This window comes from Antennarius striatus, chromosome 1 (assembly GCF_040054535.1).
Source record: "Antennarius striatus isolate MH-2024 chromosome 1, ASM4005453v1, whole genome shotgun sequence".
NCBI classification, from domain to species: domain Eukaryota; kingdom Metazoa; phylum Chordata; class Actinopteri; order Lophiiformes; family Antennariidae; genus Antennarius; species Antennarius striatus.
The window spans coordinates 10,638,976-10,656,906 of NC_090776.1; the positions used below are offsets into that span (position 1 = coordinate 10,638,976).

Genomic DNA, 17,931 nt, shown 5'->3' on the forward strand with positions numbered 1-17,931 from the left:
ATGCACATTAATGCTGAAAAACTGATAGATATGTAACATATGAAATATACATATTAACATATAGTGTACATATCAACAATTTACAATTTCCAGCCACAACTACAAACTACACTGGTTGCCTGGATTTTGACGGCAATTTTCTGTGTGTGGTCGGCTGGGAAAGGTGCTGATTGTGCAGCCTGACGGCCGTCGGCCTGGTGGTCCTGCGATAGTGTTCCTTCACGCATTTCGGGTGAAGAAACCTATTGCTGAAGGAGCTCTCCAGTGATCTTAGCGTGCCCTGTAGGGGGTGGGAGTCATTCTGCAACATCGATGACAGCTTAGTTGTCATCCTCCTCTTTACCACCACCTCCACTGAGTCCAGTGGGCATCCTAGGACAGAACCTGCCTTCCTAATCAGCCTGTCCAGTCTCCTCCTGTCGGCCGCAGTGATGCTGCTCCCCCAGCAGACCACCCCATGAAAAATAGCCGAGGCCACCACAGTGTCATAGAACAGTGGTCCCCAACCTTTTTTGCGCCACGGACCGGTTTAATCTAAGACAATATTTTCACGGACCGGTCTTCATTTGCTCTATAATCGTTAATGACGCCAGGACAGTTGTAGACTAATAATAAATCATCCACAGTGGTTTTATGTAAAATGCAGACATCAACAGACAATAAAAAAACGTTTTTTCATGAATTGATAATCAACATCTTTGTAAACGAAATAATTGTAAGAAATAATTATATTAAAAACTCGATTCAAGTGACTGCACTGATGAGGTTTATTTTGAAATACAGTGATACCTCTACTTACGAAGTTAATTGGTTCCGGAAGAAATTATGTTAGTAGAAAATTACGTAAGTAGAGACACGTTTTCCATGCAAATGCCCTAATCCGTTCCAAGCCCACAAAAATTCCGACATAGATGTTTTATAAAGCATAAAAATGGATGGAAATGGAAGCAGGGTTATCGATACTTTTTGGGCGATCTCGGGATAATCTGCCCTGACTTTAATCCAGAGCACTGGTGCAATTGTCGGCACTTAATTTAGGGGTAACCTGTCACATGACCAAGACCTGTCAAGCGAGACAGACGCATGCAATCGTCAGTGCGTCATTCCGCACAGTCACTTTTCAAAATAAAGCATCTTTCAGACTCCGAAATAAATAAAACGGATGTAAATTTCTTTCTGTGCGGCAGGGTATCAAATGACCCACGGACCGCTACCGGTCCCCGGCCCGGGGGTTGGGGACCACTGTCATAGAAGGTCTTCAGCAGTGGCCCCTGCACTCCAAAATTCCTCAGCCTCCTGAGCAAATAAAATCTGCTCTGACCCTTTTTATAGAGAGCAATTGTATTGGTCGTGTATCTTCAAAAAAATTCTAACTGCACTCTCAGAATTATGATTTTAATCTCAGAATTCCAAATTTATTCTCAGAATTCTGACTCTATTCTCAGAATGCATGATCATTAATGACTTACTGAATTCAAGCCAGTGCTCACTTGCATCGTACTTTTTCAAGCATAAATTGAAAATTTGTTTTTTTTAGTTCAAAAGAAAATCTTTTAAAAAAATGTTCTTCTTTTCTCATGAACGTCCTCAACGTTTCTCTTTCTTTGTAAAATTAAGCCCACCTTAGGGACTTTTTAGGGGGTCTTGTTTTCCCCTGATGACCTTCAGGAGCTGCTGAATTTGCCTACACCCCTGCTGGTTCTGGCCCACTTCTACTGGTTGAAACTGACAGTGATAGTTGCACTTGCTGGTCAATGGAGACCAATGTTTTTTTTAGAGGTAAGGGCTTTCGTATTTATTTTGAAAAAATATGAAAGCTCTTACCATTACCTATTCTTGACTGGAAATATTGTGACAATAACAGAGAACTTTGGTGTCTATTAAAGTCTGTAACATGTCGGGTTTGTGTTTGTGGCAGTATTTGTTAAGCGATACTCAAGGCAACTAAAATATTTCAATTTGATGGACTACACAGCCATAAAAATAGTGTTTGATTTTTTAACAAATACACAGCTTTACTGAATGCACAACATAAATGTGACACAGTAAACAGACCAAGTAAGGCACATTTAGTAGCTATTCTGCATTGCACTAATTATCTATCAACAACATTTTCTACTAGATTAATAATATAGACAAATGTTTAATGACTGGTGTTCCCCTTAGTTAACAGCAGCCCCATTAACTGCAATACATGTTTGATACTAATGACTGAAGCTGGAGGTTGATGTGGAGTTTAGGCCCTTGAGTGAAAACAAGAAACAGAAGACTGATGTGCAGTCTGCTGCGAAATACAATAACGTCAATTCTGTCATTGACTCACATCTTCTTATAAGGAGTATGCAGCTATTTTTCACACTAATGAAGAAGCATGGGGAAAAAAATACAGAAAGAATGTCAAACAAAACAGTATTTACAATATCAGTGCAACGTACCTCCATCCATCCATTTTCTAACGCCATGTCTGCTGTGGCGGGTCGCGGGGAGCCTATCCCAGCTGGCTTGGGTGTGAGGCGGGGGACATTCCAGGCGCGATGTCAGTGCGCCACGGAGCCACACAGACAAACACGCACACAATCACTCTTTCGATCAATTTGGTACGACCAATTAACCTGAATGTTTTTGGAGTTGGGAGGAAGCCAGAGAACCCAGAGAGAACCCACGCAGACACGGGGAGAACTTGTAAACTCCGCAAACCGTGGTTGAAACAGTAAGTTTCCCAGTGCAACTTACTGTATATGAAGTTGGGAAATGTTCCACTGTTATTTTCCTTTTACATAAAGTCTAAATGTACTTTTGCAGCATTCCTTTATCTTTATTAGATAGGTTATTTTAAAGTGGGTTGTGACAGGAACTAATGGCCCTCCCTATCCAAAAATGTGCATCTAATCACCCTGATTGTAACAGGCTCCAGACCAGACAATGTGCTTCCCCCTCGTGGAACAACTTTTCACAGCCTCGGCCTAAACTGGCTCCAGTAAGATGACATGTGAGAAAGCCACTGAGTGAATATCCCACTACTCACATCAGTGATCATATCCATGTCTGTGGATATCCATATCTTAAGTCATGAGCTGAATTTTGAGGGTATTTGATTTTAAGTAAAAGAAAATAAATCTGAGAAGCTGCGTACAGTGTGTAATACTAAAACCAATCAAATGTATATAACTTTATCATGCTTGACTGTTTGTTGTTAGAGAATTTCGAACATTTATTTGCCGTTTTGTCTCCTTTTAGGGTTTAATTTTTTTCATTGCAATATAGACCTTTGTCTTGTGAACTGAACCCCAAAAATGAAGAACACTTTTAGTTATATAGTACTTTCTGAAACACCATTACAAATTGTTCTACCCACATGGAAGGAGAAAAGAGAAATAACCTAGAAAGTGTGTAAAAAAAAGTCAAAAATGTTAACACAAACAGAAACACTAGATGATATTAGAGTATTAGACAGACTTCATCATGGCTGTAAAAGCTGATGTAATATTCTCATGACTTCATGCTGTTTTATTAGATGGTACAAAAGTCGTTTGTGGGCAAGCCTAAACCCACGATGGAAATCAACCTTTCCGGATAAATGTAATATATGGACAATAAATAAAGCACTCAATAATTATTTTGATTGCATTATGTTGCATCATTTTATTGATAAGTGTTTCATTTTTAAAATTTCTTTTGCTGTTCACATATTCCTTCAATTTAACTCTGTACATGGTCCACTTTGAACTGGATTTCTGATCAATTCAGTTCTTCCTGTGTGAATATTGGAAGGTATTATATAACAATAACTATACAATATATATTTTGTTCTCATCATCACATTTGTTCAAGGATTTCAATCATGCGTGGTTTTAATAGTCAATTGTGCTCTCACACATGTGGCATCCCTCTCCCGTTACATTAGCCATGTAAACTCAAGTTAACAAACAACCAAACCCGACAACAAAACCCCACCCAGTTTCAGAGCTGCCATCTGATTGGCTCGCTCGTCTGTAAATCCGTTCCCTCTTGAATTCGCTCCTGCCATTGGTCGGCGGTGACGACAATCCCGAAACGTGTTCCCGCCCATCGAGCGGATCAAGTTTGAATGAACAACAGCAGCCCTGGTCTGGAGGTGCTAGTTGCTTTTGCGGTAATTATTTAAAAGTGTGTATCGTATCGCGGGTGCGCTCGTCAAGGATGGACATGAAGAAAAGAATTCATCTAGAGTTGCGGAACCGCACTCCGTCAGACGTAAGTTGGCCTCATATCTCGCTTGCTTAAATGTTTCACACTCAGCTAATGGAGAATCTTTCGTGTGGTGTCTTGGCGTGGAGAAGCAAAGTTTCCTCTAAGTTAAACAATGAATGGGACGAGCAGGTCACATTGTTGTGGACGGCTTTCGGGTTGGTGGCTGCCGCAGGTACGCTGGTCCAACTTTTGTGCATCACGTTTTGGATGTGCTCTTTTGAGAATGCAGCAAAGCTTTTTTATACCAGCGTTATAAACAAGGCAAGCAGTGTGAGAAGCCATATTTGTAACTTTTGATCTAAGAACGCAGAAGCATTCTCGTTTTGGAACCCGTGCTATTGCTACGTGTTCGTCGTTTAATGGACCATCCGCATGTTAGGAACACGGTAAACATTTAAAACCTTTGCGCTTGGCGCGTTTAGGCTGCGGATACTCAAAGTCATGACATTATCAACGAGGCATAAAGATCATAGCCCTCGATTAATCGCCTTACAGTTGTATCCTTCATCTACACTTGCCCCAAATGTTCTGGTTAAAGTTGTTCCGTGTCCGCTGGAAGTGCATGGAAACATGGAGCAGCTTTCGCCGGTGAGGCTGCAGCCCGTGCAGCCGACGGGAGGGATAACGGTGCGCACAGATGGCCGAAAGGAGACCGAATTAACATGGACCGTTATGTTCCAGCCGGCAGCCGAGCACAGGGGCGACACGATCACAGGAACCCGTACTGATATAAACTGCTGGCTGAATTGCAGTTTCATCGGCACGCTTAGTTTTTTTTTTTTTTCCGCCGGAATATGGGGGAGACGTGAGGAAAACAAATCGTGGAGCCGCGTTGTTGCTCTAGTTTTCCAGAACTAGGACAAGCCGCCATTTTACCGAGAAACAAAGGCTACTCCAAATACACCGAATATCCCGTTCATTCGACACCAGCGACGGACGATTGATCATACCTTCTTCTAATAGACGTCTATACACGCCATAAATCCAATCGGCAACGGTTTAGCGTGAGCAACATTGCACCGTTTGCCTGGCAGCTATCTAATCTGCCTCCGCCGCCCCTCCTACTCACAAATGACCCTGTGCACGACTCGTAGGTCGCTTTGACTCCGACCGGCTTTGACTAATGTGCATCTGCGCCACTCCAAACCGTCCAAACATGTCTCATTTTTCCCCCCCCATTTTAACTCGGTAACCAATGCAGGATACGCTTACGAACAACCGCGGTAGCCGACCCTATGAAAAATGAGCTAAGTGCGTTATATACGTAACGAGAGGAGAGCCGCTGCCTGAGGTTAGACGTGTCTGATAACTGATGTACACTAGTTTGTTTTAATAGTTCCGGTTCTCGAGGCTGATTGGCTGAGTCACGTTCCAGTCCGCTATACAATGTAAAATAACCGCACACCTGTGACCGCACCACACATCAGATATTATTACGCGACTCCAAATGCGCCTTCATGCTGTGTGGTGGTGTCCACGTTTACTATCAGTGCTCAAAAATCAATTTATCGAAGAATTTAAATTATTTTCTACCGAGTTAGCAGTCTACTACTTTTTTTTTTCCTCTAAAGTGATAAGCAGTCTTTATCATAAAAGTGTAAATGGCTGCTGGGAGAATATTGGTCCTTTTCTAGAAGCAATGCTCTGAATAAACTCAATAAATTTATTGTAATACAATGTCTCCCAGAGGGAGGAGTAGAAGTATAAAAAAATATAAATATACTGTAACCACTTTGACTGCAGATATTATTTTGAGGCTAAATCAGTACACGTATTTCAGAATTGGCTTACTTTTTAATGAAACACTCAATCTAACCTATTGGATAAAAGTGTTTTTATGCTGCAGCAGCTCCACGTTACTGAAACACGGTGACTTCAATGCGACAGGCATGTATTTTCATATTGTATTATTGTTGCCTTTTCCAAAATGACATGCACGAAGTAAAATACTAAGGAGTATAAATTTTATTTTCAATAGTTTCTATTGTTAATTTCTTTAATTTTGATTAATGATGATGACCAATAACCGTAATTGTTTGTTTTACAGGTCAAAGAACTTGTGCTAGACAACTGTCGCTCAAATGACGGCAAGATTGAGGGTCTTACAGATGAATTTGAGGAGCTGGAATTTCTAAGCACAATCAATGTTGGACTGACGACAGTTGCCCACTTGCCAAAACTAAAAAAACTCAAAAAGGTGTGTAAGTTTTACACTAAACAAGTATTGATTTAAGGCTATAAAATTGTGCATACTTTGATTACAACTTTATAAGTTGCTCATTCGGGGTGCACCAAGCAGAAGCTGACCTCCACACTACCTCCGTGTGTGTGTGTGTGTGTGTGTGTGTGTGTGTGTGTGTGTGTGTGTGTGCGTGTGTGTGTTACATGGGCCTGTACATAACATATATACTGTATATATGCAGGGGTCACTAACACTAGAGTGTGCTTTTAATTTCCCCTAGGGCATTAGTACAATATATAAAATAAAATTAAAATAAAATAATTTAACTGCTTTTCAGCTTGAACTCAGCGATAACAGGATCTCAGGAGGATTGGAAGTTTTGGCAGAGAAATGCCCCAACCTCACACATCTCAACCTTAGTGGCAACAAGATCAAAGACCTCAGTACAATAGAACCATTGGTAAGTTAGACCCCAAACACTTGACTTAAGAAACACTTTGTACAAAGGAGGTGGCTTTATGATCATCAACCTTTATTTTTCTTTTGACAGAAAGAGTTGGGTACCCTGAAAAGCTTAGATCTGTTTAACTGTGAAGTGACGAACCTGAACGAATACAGAGACAACGTGTTCAAGCTACTACCCCAGCTCACGTACCTGGACGGCTACGACAAGGACGACAAAGAGGCTCCCGATTCAGATGCTGAGGTTTGTGCAGAGGGCTTGGACGATGAGGAGGAAGATGAAGATGGTGAGTTTGAGTCAAAAGTGCTTTGTTTGCACATGTGCGGCAAGCGGTGTCCTTTCCAGTGTCACCTTGTACGGTTTGCATTTGGACATTTTGATGCATTCACATCAGGACCGTCACTGTGCTGGTTTTCCCAGATGGACTTTGGTTTTCCTGGTGCTTCACGTTCATACTTCCGGGTCACCTGTATCCTGCTCTAATGTGAACGCATCAGTCCTCCCAAACCACTGCTCTGTATACACTGATTCATTTTGTGTGACTCCTATCTATCACCAGTAAAATGTAAAATGTTGTCTTTGTAGGATGTTTAAAACAAAAATGATCCCACTAGTACCAAATGCATGCATGACATTTTTCTCGTCGTCATTGTTGTCATAACCTCTAATGTCGTTTCATTTCCTCTGTGCTGTCGGGGCTGCCTGATGACGACAATACTTAAGCATATGCAGTGGTTGTGTTCATGTCACATGACCGCAGATTGTGTCCAATCTTGCACCGCGTATGAAAGTGACTCAGATTTGAGACAAAAAAAACGTCCTGGACAAAAAAACAGTTTGAAATTGTTATCGAATAACTTCAGTCTGGTAATATGAACACAAGCTGATTAATGATTACTTTCACCCAGATATAGATGAGGAGGAATATGATGAAGATACAGCACCGGGAGATGAGGAGGAGGATGAGGGTGAGGATGATGAAGAGGAGAATGAAGAAGAGGAAGAGGAGGATCTCAGCGGAGAGGTGTGTTGAGAATAAATTGGATTTGCAGTCATTGTTAAAAATATTATGTCTGAGATGACTCAACTCTTCTATTTTTAAGGAGGAAGAGGAGGAAGACTTGAATGACAGAGAGGTGGATGATGAGGATGAGGAGGGTGAGTGAACTGGTAGACTTACACTTAAAAGCTGACTTCCAATTCCAAACAAGATACACAAATACAAGTTATATTAATTTTAAAGTTCAACATAAAGGTGTCCCAGATGGCGTGAACATTCTCATCGCTAAGAGACATGTTGAATTTGTGTAGCTTTAGGAGTGGTTTACTCATCCTATTTGTCTGGCTTAGCTTTGTGCGTCATGAACACAATACAAACAATCTTTAACAAACTTCACTTCCAGCTTAGACGAGTCACAACTTTTGTTCCAGTTTTTTGTTTTAGTGCTCTCTCATTTTTGACACTTATCCAGTGTCAACCTTCCACCATAAACACGATTACAGTTAGTGCGTATTGCAGAATGGGAATCTTTACTGTCCACCACAAAACAAGGTGAATTTGTAGCAGTTTGTCAGGTCTGTGTGTGGTTTGAGCCACACAAAGTAAACATAAATGGAACGGAGCGTTCGGTCACCAGGTGATGGTGTCTAAGTGTTACTCTTGTTTTCCAGAAGAAGAGCGGGGTCAGAAGAGAAAAAGGGAACTGGATGAAGAAGGGGAGGAAGATGAAGATGATTGAGACTCCTTGTGAAGCTACGTTGTGAACTGTTTTAAACCTGTATCCCCCCATTCACCCCCCAACTACCCTGTGTATTTTTCCCCCAGTTGCATATTGCAGTAGGAGTGTTTTATTTTTGTTATTGTTTTTGGGTTTTTTTTCTTATCGGCCAGTCAGGTAGACGGGATTGTCTGGAGAAACAAATCAAATTTATGTACCTTTTGATGCTCCCATATTCTAGTCTTTACGGTCCACTTTTAACTGCTTCGTGGACACAAATTTTGTAATTTCAAATAACAGCAAAATTCAGCCTTTTTAAGAAATTTTTTCGTTTTCTCACAGTTTGTGTAAAACCGGTTTCTGATGACTGTGTATTTTCAGACCCCTAACTAAAAAAACAACAAAAAAAAACAAAAAAGAGTGCATGTCTAATACATTTTAAAGTCAACTACTGGATTTCATGTATGGCTGTCTTCTCCTTGTCTTATTTCTGCATTGTATTTTCTTTTTTTTTTCTTTTTTTTTTAATGTAAGTTATGTATTTGTAGTGTCACCAGTATGCCAATACTCTGCTGTCCCGGTGTGAAACCTGTCTGAACATGCACAGTGTGACCCTCACAGGGCATATTTTTAAATTTACAGCATATAATGTCTGCCCTTGTCAAAGCTGCTCCTCCTCCTTCAACCCTCAGCTTTGATAGTTCGGAAATTACGTGTTTTTGTAAATAATGACCAAATCTATTTTTTTGTATTCTCTTTGATGACGGCAGACATTGGACAGACAACTGAAGTGAAACCATGACTTGTAATAAGATATTAAATATGTATGCTGCTTTATCTAAAATATGCAGTGTGAAATTTCTGAACATGAATTTGAACATAGCTTTGTATGCATAATCTTTCATGAAGAGAAATAGTCAACATCTGAACTCATAATCGCCTTTTCCATGTTCTTTTCTGTGGCACGCGGGTGGCAATGTTTGAATTTGTGATGGTAGTGTAGAGAAGTGCGTGATATAATTGGAGGTTACAAGAGCAACTAATGTGCATTCAAAAGTCATTGTTTTGAAGTGTGAACTCTGGAAAATGGTCAGTTATTTGGACTTTGTTTTCACTGTTATACATGATGGTCAAATTGGCCTGCCTCAGTGAGTTTTCAACTCATTAGATCCACTGTCATCAGCAAAATTGTTGCTTTTTCCCTCCCATTCACTTCAATAAATCCCTTTTATATATGTTTCTTGTGGTGTGGTCCCTCTACAACCTGACCCAGTCAAAGAGTGAAGTACTTCATACACAAAATATCATCCTTTGGCATCTGGTATTGATCGTTTTCTCCACATGGAAAATGATCCAGCATGCAAGTTTATCAATACTAAAGAAGATGTAAAACTGCAGTCGAACATTTAAGGTGAGTTTTACGTGTTTTTAATCAAATATGAAGGAGTTCAGTTATAAAGCACTGTCTCAGGAAACAATAAGTAGCTCAGCACTGCAGATTTGATAGAGATCCAACCCTGATAATTTGCAAGAAAAACTTTTCCAAATATTGCAAAATGCTGCTTTTACTGACTGCAGTCTTTAAATGCTACTTTTGCTCATCACCAGCTACTGCCGCAAGTGTTCACAAGGAATCTTAGCCCATTCCTCAAAGGTGAACGCCTCTGGTTTGGTAATATTCCTGCTTTGCATGATGTAAAACACCTTCAGATCCTACCAGAGACTTTCTCTGAATTTTGAATCTGATGACTGATGTTCTGTCTAGAAGAATCTTCTGACTTCTTCTGAAACCATAGCTGACCTACTGCGTCCACACAGATGTCTCACATGTTTTCAAAGATTTAATGATACACAGCGGAAAGCAAAGCATCCAATGACCAGTGAGTGACCTGAAAGTGAGCGCCTTTATGTTACGGCTCCACAGAGCAACATTCTAAAACATCCGTCAGCGGGGGCCTCTCCTGCTATAGCTAACCTGTGAAGGTCGGCGGTGTTTAATAAGATCTGACTGATATGTTTCTTGTGAATTAGTTTGACTAAACATGTAACAGACTAAATTAAACTAATTAAATGCAGCATTTTATGTTGAATGTGGGGGATTATGTGGAGTTATTTAAATTGTTGTGTGATTTGGTTTTCTTGTTCACTGAACCTACAGGGGGCCTGGACCTTTATTAATCCCACTGCGATGCTATCAGCAAAGACCTCCAGTCCTTACCTTGCTTTCTTTAGTTTTACTTTATATTTAGATATACAGTACTTTACATTCCAATTTTGCTACAGCTGTACTTCTGTTTTCCTTTCATTCTCTCAGATTATTGTGAACAGAATCAGTAGATGATGAGGCTCTGTATGACAGCCATGTATAAAAACACAATATATTTGGCAGAATCAGACATATCCCAGTGGCTATGTTTCTTCAATTTCAGACTGCAATGAAAAGAAAAAATCTTGATGATAAAACAGGCATTTTAACTGCGGTTTAACTCAAGTCTGATGAATATTTAAAAGTAGAAAGAGAAGCATATGACAGATTTACAGATAAATATAAATGTGCATAACAGTCATGTGGTTTATGATAAGATGGCTATATCACAGTTTTTCCACTGTTAGGAGTTTGAGACACTACATTTTTAGGATTTATCTGAGTTGTTTTGATGGAGACAAAGAACTCATACTATTCAAGCTACAGCTTCATGTACATTTCTCTATTTCATACTATTGCAAAAAGAAACATTCAACAAAATCCATCAAAGTCCTGTAGCAAGTCATGAGAACACATTGGGATTAACAAACATGTTAGCTAAAAAATGTGAATGGTGACAAATAAATAGAAATACAGTAAATGTAATGTACAGCCCCTCCCCTCCCCCTCACACACACTTTAAGATTTAGTCCTAAAACCAATAAAAGCCCGCAAAGCTTTGAGATTATTATTGATGAGTTAAGCACGTCTTCCACCCACTTTGATCCACGTCCACTCCACCGCTTTCCCACTTATAGGAAGAATGAAAATGACTTCCTTTGGGAAGAAATACTGCACTTGTCTCTTATATCAGTATCATGAGATAAATAAAGCCAACAATATTCATAGGTAAGACAAGAGGTTAGAAAGCATCTGGAAAAATATGATCCATGCCTGCAAAATCTGGTCCGGTCTGTCATTCACAAAACTGCTTTGATCAGCCATTTTGAGAGGATGCTGCAGCTCCCTGCATGTGTGTCTGCAGCACGGTCTAAGGCCTTGGGGAAGAAAAGTAGGAACCAGTGAAAGTATTTTTATCCTCCAGTTCTGCCTCAGCAAAAAATGAGAAGCAGACGATGGTTAAGTCATTAGAGAGGGATGAGTGTGTGGGTACTTCTGCGTGGTGATCAACATATTAACACATGAATGATGAGGGTAGGCATGTCACACACGGCAGTGTGCTGGTTTCAAATGAGTGAACTGAACAAATAGATAAGTTCTCAGTCAATCAGGCCTCAAACGCTATTGATTTCATGTTAAGGTGGTAATAAATCAACACTGCTTTGCCTTCATTACTGATTGTACTTATCATTATTACACTACTGCAGTAATTGCACCATTAAGACATCATCCATCAGTTATCATATTATTGTGTGCATTATGTAGGATGGCTCAATAAAGTTATGAAATAATATCACATATATTCCAAAAATAAAGAAGTGGAGGGAGGGCTCAGGAATCAGAGGGGTTGTTGCTGAATGTCAGAATTGGGGATAAAGAAGCCGCCTTGCCAGTGCAAGAGCTTGAGAGGTCAGACATTGTTGGGGCTAACGTTCTTCAGGTTGTTGAGCTCCAGCTCCAGCTGGCGTATTCGCACATCCTTGGAGGTCAGCTCCTCTTTCAAACGGCGCAGTTCATCCTGCTGCCGGAAGAACATCCGCAGGAGCTACATGAAGGAATGGAACAAATACGTTTCTACCATGTAAAAACAATATGAATGGATTTATTATGGAGATGTTATGTATTTTGACCCTTTTTAAACTTTTAAGATATGAAATCAAAAGTTCAGTACAACCAATAATTTAAGAGACTTTGAGGGAGATAATGTACTTACATATAAAAAAAAAAGTTTTACAAAGAATTTTATCTGTAATCATTCAGTGGTTGTTTAAATTCACACAACATATCAGTTTATTACTGAAATTGTTTTTAAATTGCAAAACCAAACGTTGCTTTAAACATTGTGCCAATAATAATAATAACAATAATACATTTAACTTTTATTATTTTACAGAATAATTAATATATTACATCTCCAGTGCCTTTTTTTCCTTGCATATCACATAAAAATGTACCTTAAATTACAATAATATATTTAAGGATTTAAATCATAATACATTACGTGCCTGCTCTCCTGGGCACGTAGTATAATTTAATAATATTTTACTTGAAACTTGATAGAACTTGATTAATCCATTTGTAATGCACAGTAGGATCCTCCTGTGCATCTTCATCATTCATCTACTCATCTCAATTTGAAGTTTAATTATCTGTAAAGCTATTAATGCTGGTTTAGTGAGTTTGTAAAAGTCTTCTGTATTTCAGGATCAGTTGTGCGGACAGATCTCACCATTGGCTCTCCACATACCTCGTTCTCTGTCCTGGGTGGAACATTCTCTAGCAGGTCAATTCCATTCACCACCACACTCTTCTTTTCCTTCACTGGGGCTTTGAACACTAACTGGTTTGGCCGATGGTAACCGTCCTTCAGGGACATCAAGACTGGGTCTGTTTTCCAAAATAGAGTAAAAAAAAACTAATATGTATATGAAAACCAAGAGGATAAGACATCTCTGCATTCAATAAAGTCTCCTACACACTGATCTGCATTATAGAATGAGGTGTTTGTATAGTGTGGTAGGACTTTTGTTGAAATGCCTACCTCCCACCCACCCTGTTTCCTGTATTTAATATTCAAACAAATGAAATATTCTGTGGTTAAAAAAAAGAAAGAAAAAAAACAGTGGAAACAAGTCCAGCTCAAGTTGTGTCTTATTGACTGAAAGGAATTAACTGTGGGAGTTTCTGCAATGTGTTCAGGGAAAGTGTGAGAGTTAGCAACAAGGAACAAAATGAAGTAAAGACAGTGACTGAAGGTGATTTGTTATATGTGTTGCTTACCTCTGTTAATGCCACTCAGCCATTCACTGGCAGACAGCGCCGGTTCTGTTCCTGCTGTCATGGGGTAGATGTCCTCCTGGTACGTGTCTGACTGGAAACCAGGAAACACTATTTTTATTGATTAGCTAGTTGATTATCTAAACATCTGAGGGTAACAGGATTTCAGCTGATGAGAGTCTTTTTTTGACTCACCCTTCTCGGCACAATCATTGAAACAGGCTCAATGTAACCCTTGAGGGTGATCAGCTTGTAGAAGCGGTACACCTCGCAGGCTGCCACATCCAGACCATGCTTTGGCATCACACCTGTGGACAGACCAGAGGCGTGTGATGACATGACTGCTTTGACAAACTGGATTCACAGACATCACAGATTATTGGGTGCTGCTACACGACAGCGAATAGAATCAGAATCACTGGTCAGCTTACCGAGTCCCTTCTGTGGAGCAGGGGACCGGAACTCCATCAGGTATTGTAAGTATGGCTTCTCCGTGGTAATTTCAAAGTAACGAATGTTTCCATCTCCCTGTCAGGAGGCAACATAATGGACAATACTTTACATTGTATTTTGACAGCTTTTACAGTATGTATGATTGCAAATCACTCCGTTCATTGACAGAGTACAAATAATAATTTCATGCAGCATTTCAGTGACTGTTTATCTGACAGACTGACTACTCAACAGGAGCTTGCTGCCAAATATACGACATAAAAGTAAACATTATAAACTGAAACTCAGATTATTCTCTTTTACCATACATTACCACATTGAATTCAAATTGTTTGGTTGGTTGGTTAATCAGCAGGATTACAGTTTATTAACCTTTTTCAACACTGTAAGAGAAACATTTTCAATGAGTTAAGAATGTCATGATCACTCCATTCCTGCACTCTGCTCCACTGTCCCACCTCCCAGCCTGACCACACCTCCCACTGATCACCCACACCTACAGCCCATCTGCAATCAGTCCGGTATTTAAACCCACATCTCACACTCAGTCTCTGCCTGTCCAACGACTCTGCCTCCTGTTCCAGCCCCGGTAAATTGACTAGCCTTCTGTCCCTTGACCTCGTCTCCTGCCTGCTCCCTTTCTCTGGAGGGATCCTTTGTGTCTCCAGCGTGCTCCGCTGGCCTAGCGGTTACATGCCTGCCGCCTGGGAGACCCAGGTTCGATTCCCACTCCGCCCGGCCTGAAAATAAACATTGTTGAACTTAACTCCTGTCTTGCCTCTTTGTGCTGCACTTGGGTCCTGTTCGCACCGCGGGACAGTACAATCTGGCCAGTAATGGACCCAGCACACAATCCCACTTCCACGAGTCGCACAGGCAGTGCGAGCTCCCTTTCCCCAGGGGGGTCCGGCCACACTGCAGTCACTGACGTCCTCCGAGAGCATGAGGTCTGTTTCTCCAACCTGGAGAGCAAGCTCGACGCTGCCTTCGCAAACATCTTGGCCCGTCTGGATGTCATGGGGGTCGGCATCGGGTCACCACCACCAGCGGAGGGCATGGCGGCACAGAACGTTCCCAGTCCCTTCTCCTCTGGGGTCCGCCCTTCCAACACTGACACATTTGCTCCTGAGCCCCGGGCGGGAACGCCTGAACGGTATGGAGGAGATCCTGAGACCTGTGGTCCTTTTTTGACTAACTGTTCCCTGCTGTTCTCTCTTCAGCCCCGCACCTTTGCTTCCGAACAAGCCAAGGTGGCTTTCACCATCAACCACCTGATGGGGCGTGCACGACTGTGGGGCACTGCTGAGTGGGAGAGGCAGTCTCCCGCCTGTGCCTCCTTCCAGCTCTTTTTCGGAGGAGTTGCGCAAGGTTTTTGGCTTGGGGTCTTCCAGGTCAGAGACAGATCGGGGACTACTGGGCATGTGCCAAGGGAACCAGATGGTGGCAGGTTACTCCATAGATTTCCGCACCAAGGCCAGTCAGACCGGCTGGAACTCTACGGCCCTGGTTGTCACTTTTCTTCACGGCCTGGCGGGTTACATCAAGGATGAACTGGTTTCTCACGAGGTCCCTACTTCACTAGATGGGGTCATTGAGCTGGCGACCCGAATTGATCGTCGCATCCAGGTCCGAAGGCGGGAGAGGCGCAGGAAGCCGTCCGACATCAGTCATCAGCTTCATTTGGCCGGAACTCCCCCAGCTCACCTGCCTTCGTCAAGCGGCGACGCCTCAGTTGTCCCCATCACCCGCCACCGACCCTCCTGACCTGATCGGGGTTCCCCCGGAATATCACGACTTCTGGCAGGTCTTCAGCAAAGCCAAGGCGTTGTCCTTGCCTCCTCACCGGCCGTATGACTGTGCCATCGACCTGCTCCCAGGCATCTCCCCTCCCAAGGGAAGGTTGTACTCCCTCTCTCAGCCAGAGCGACAGGCCATGGAGGAGTACATCAACGCCTCGTTTGCCGCCGGGATCATCTGCCCTTCCTCCTCCCCGGCCGGGGCTGGATTCTTCTCCGTGGGGAAGAAGGACAAGTCCCTGCGCCCCTGCATTGATTATCGGGGTCTGAACAACATCACGGTAAAGAACCGGTTCCCATTGCCCCTAATGACCTCTGCATTTGAACTCCTGCAAGGGGCCCGGGTATTCACCAAGCTAGACCTCCGCAACGCCTACCATCTGGTCCGCATTCGTGAGGGGGACGAATGGAAAACGGCCTTCAATACTCCTGTGGGACATTATGAGTATTTGGTGATGCCTTTTGGGCTCACAAACGTCCCTGCCGTATTCCAGACGCTGGTAAATGATGTACTCCAGGACATGCTTAACAGATTTGTTTTTGTCTACCTTGATGACATTTTGATTTTTTTCCCAGTCTACCCAGGAGCATGTTCAGCATGTCAAGGCGGTCCTCAAGAGACTCCTGGAGAACTCCCTGTTTGCCAAGGCTGAGAAATGTGAGTTTCATGTTTCATCAATCTCCTTCCTGGGTTACAGCATCTCCCCAGGGAAGATCCAGATGGACTTGTCCAAGGTCTCTGCCATCACCGAGTGGCCCACGCCAGACTCCCGAAAGCAGCTGCAACCATACCTGGGGTTTGCCAACTTTTACCGGTGATTCATCCGCAACTAAAGCTTGGTGGCGGCTCCCCTCACTGCGCTTACCAGTTCAAAGGTCTCCTTCTCCTGGACACCCGAGGCTGCCGCTGCCTTCCGCACCCTCAAGGAACGGTTCACCACAGCCCCCATTCTTCGGATGCCGGACCAAGACCAGCAGTTCGTCGTGGAGGTGGACGCCTCGGATGTCTGGGTTGGGGCCGTCCTCTCCCAGGGGGCAATCTCTGACCAGAAGCTCTACCCCTGCGCCTACTTCTCCCGCCGCCTCTCCACTGCCTATGACATTGGTAATCGCGAACTGTTAGCTGTTAAGCTGGCGTTGGAGGAGTGGCGGCACTGGTTGGAGGGGGACAAACAGCTGTTTCTAGTTTGGACCGACCACAAGAACCTGGAATATATCGGCACAGAAAAACGCCTGAACTCTCTCCAGGCCCGGTGGTTCTTGTTCTTTACCCATTTTAACTTTTCCCTTTCTTATCGCCCCCGCTCTAGAAATGTCAAACCTGATGCCCTGTCCCGGCAGTTCCAGAAAGGTGAGGAGGCCACGGTGGAACCAGGGACCATTCTTCCTTCTCCCTGCGTGGTTGCCACCCTCACCTGGGGCATTGAGGAAAGAGTTCGGGCCGCCACTGAGGGCCAGCCGGGACCCAGTGCCTGTCCCGATAACCGCCTGTTTGTCCCAGCTGACCTCCGCACTGAGGTTTTGGATGGGGTCATTCATCCAAACTGGCGTGCCATCCAGGGGCTCTCAAGACCCGGGACCTTCTTCACCAGCGCTTCTGGTGGCCGTCTCTGGAGAAGGACGTCAGGGACTTTGTTAAGGCCTGCCAGGTCTGCAACCGACACAAGGCGTCCCACCAGGCTCCCGCTGGTCTCCTACAGCCTCTGCCTGTACTTCAGCGCCCCTGGTCTCACATCTCACTTGATTTTGTCACCGGCCTGCCAGCCTCCGAAGGTAACACTGTCATCTGCACCATTGTAGACAGGTTCAGCAAAATGGCTCATTTTGTTCCTTTGCCGAAGCTTCCCTCTGCCAAAAAACTGGCCCCCAGGTTTGTGGGCCCATTTCCGGTCTCTAAGATAATCAGCCCGACAGCAGTAAGATTACTACTACCTCGCACTATGCAG

At 42.9% G+C, this 17,931-nt stretch overlaps 2 protein-coding genes across 10 annotated transcripts in view; one reads left to right on the top strand and one right to left on the bottom strand.

Moving 5' to 3' along the window:
- The first annotated feature begins 3,673 nt into the window (after positions 1 to 3,673).
- anp32a (acidic (leucine-rich) nuclear phosphoprotein 32 family, member A) lies at positions 3,674 to 9,830 on the top strand. 4 transcript variants are annotated; one of them, XM_068327599.1, is made up of 8 exons: positions 3,676 to 4,233; positions 6,077 to 6,117; positions 6,278 to 6,427; positions 6,750 to 6,872; positions 6,963 to 7,161; positions 7,784 to 7,899; positions 7,979 to 8,033; positions 8,547 to 9,830. In XM_068327599.1, the coding sequence occupies exons 2-8, from the start codon at positions 6,109 to 6,111 to the stop codon at positions 8,612 to 8,614; spliced, it is 720 nt and encodes a 239-aa protein (XP_068183700.1). In that variant the 5' UTR covers positions 3,676 to 4,233; positions 6,077 to 6,108; the 3' UTR covers positions 8,615 to 9,830. The 4 variants fall into 4 exon arrangements, with proteins under 4 accessions (XP_068183614.1, XP_068183700.1, XP_068183534.1 ...); XM_068327513.1 differs by lacking the exon at positions 6,077 to 6,117 and having other exon boundaries at positions 3,674 to 4,233; positions 7,790 to 7,899; XM_068327433.1 differs by lacking the exon at positions 6,077 to 6,117 and having other exon boundaries at positions 8,550 to 9,830.
- Positions 9,831 to 9,998: 168 nt separating this feature from the next.
- The window catches only part of coro2ba (coronin, actin binding protein, 2Ba), a 49,681-nt gene continuing 41,748 nt past the window's right edge, over positions 9,999 to 17,931 (bottom strand). For all 6 annotated transcript variants that reach the window (XM_068326878.1, XM_068326800.1, XM_068327049.1 and 3 more), the window contains 5 exons: positions 14,168 to 14,264; positions 13,932 to 14,044; positions 13,740 to 13,830; positions 13,207 to 13,346; positions 9,999 to 12,504 (listed from right to left, as the gene is read on the bottom strand). In XM_068326878.1, the coding sequence (XP_068182979.1) occupies positions 12,370 to 12,504; positions 13,207 to 13,346; positions 13,740 to 13,830; positions 13,932 to 14,044; positions 14,168 to 14,264 (576 nt within the window). In that variant the 3' untranslated portion in view covers positions 9,999 to 12,369. The remainder of the gene's footprint in view (positions 12,505 to 13,206; positions 13,347 to 13,739; positions 13,831 to 13,931; positions 14,045 to 14,167; positions 14,265 to 17,931) is intronic.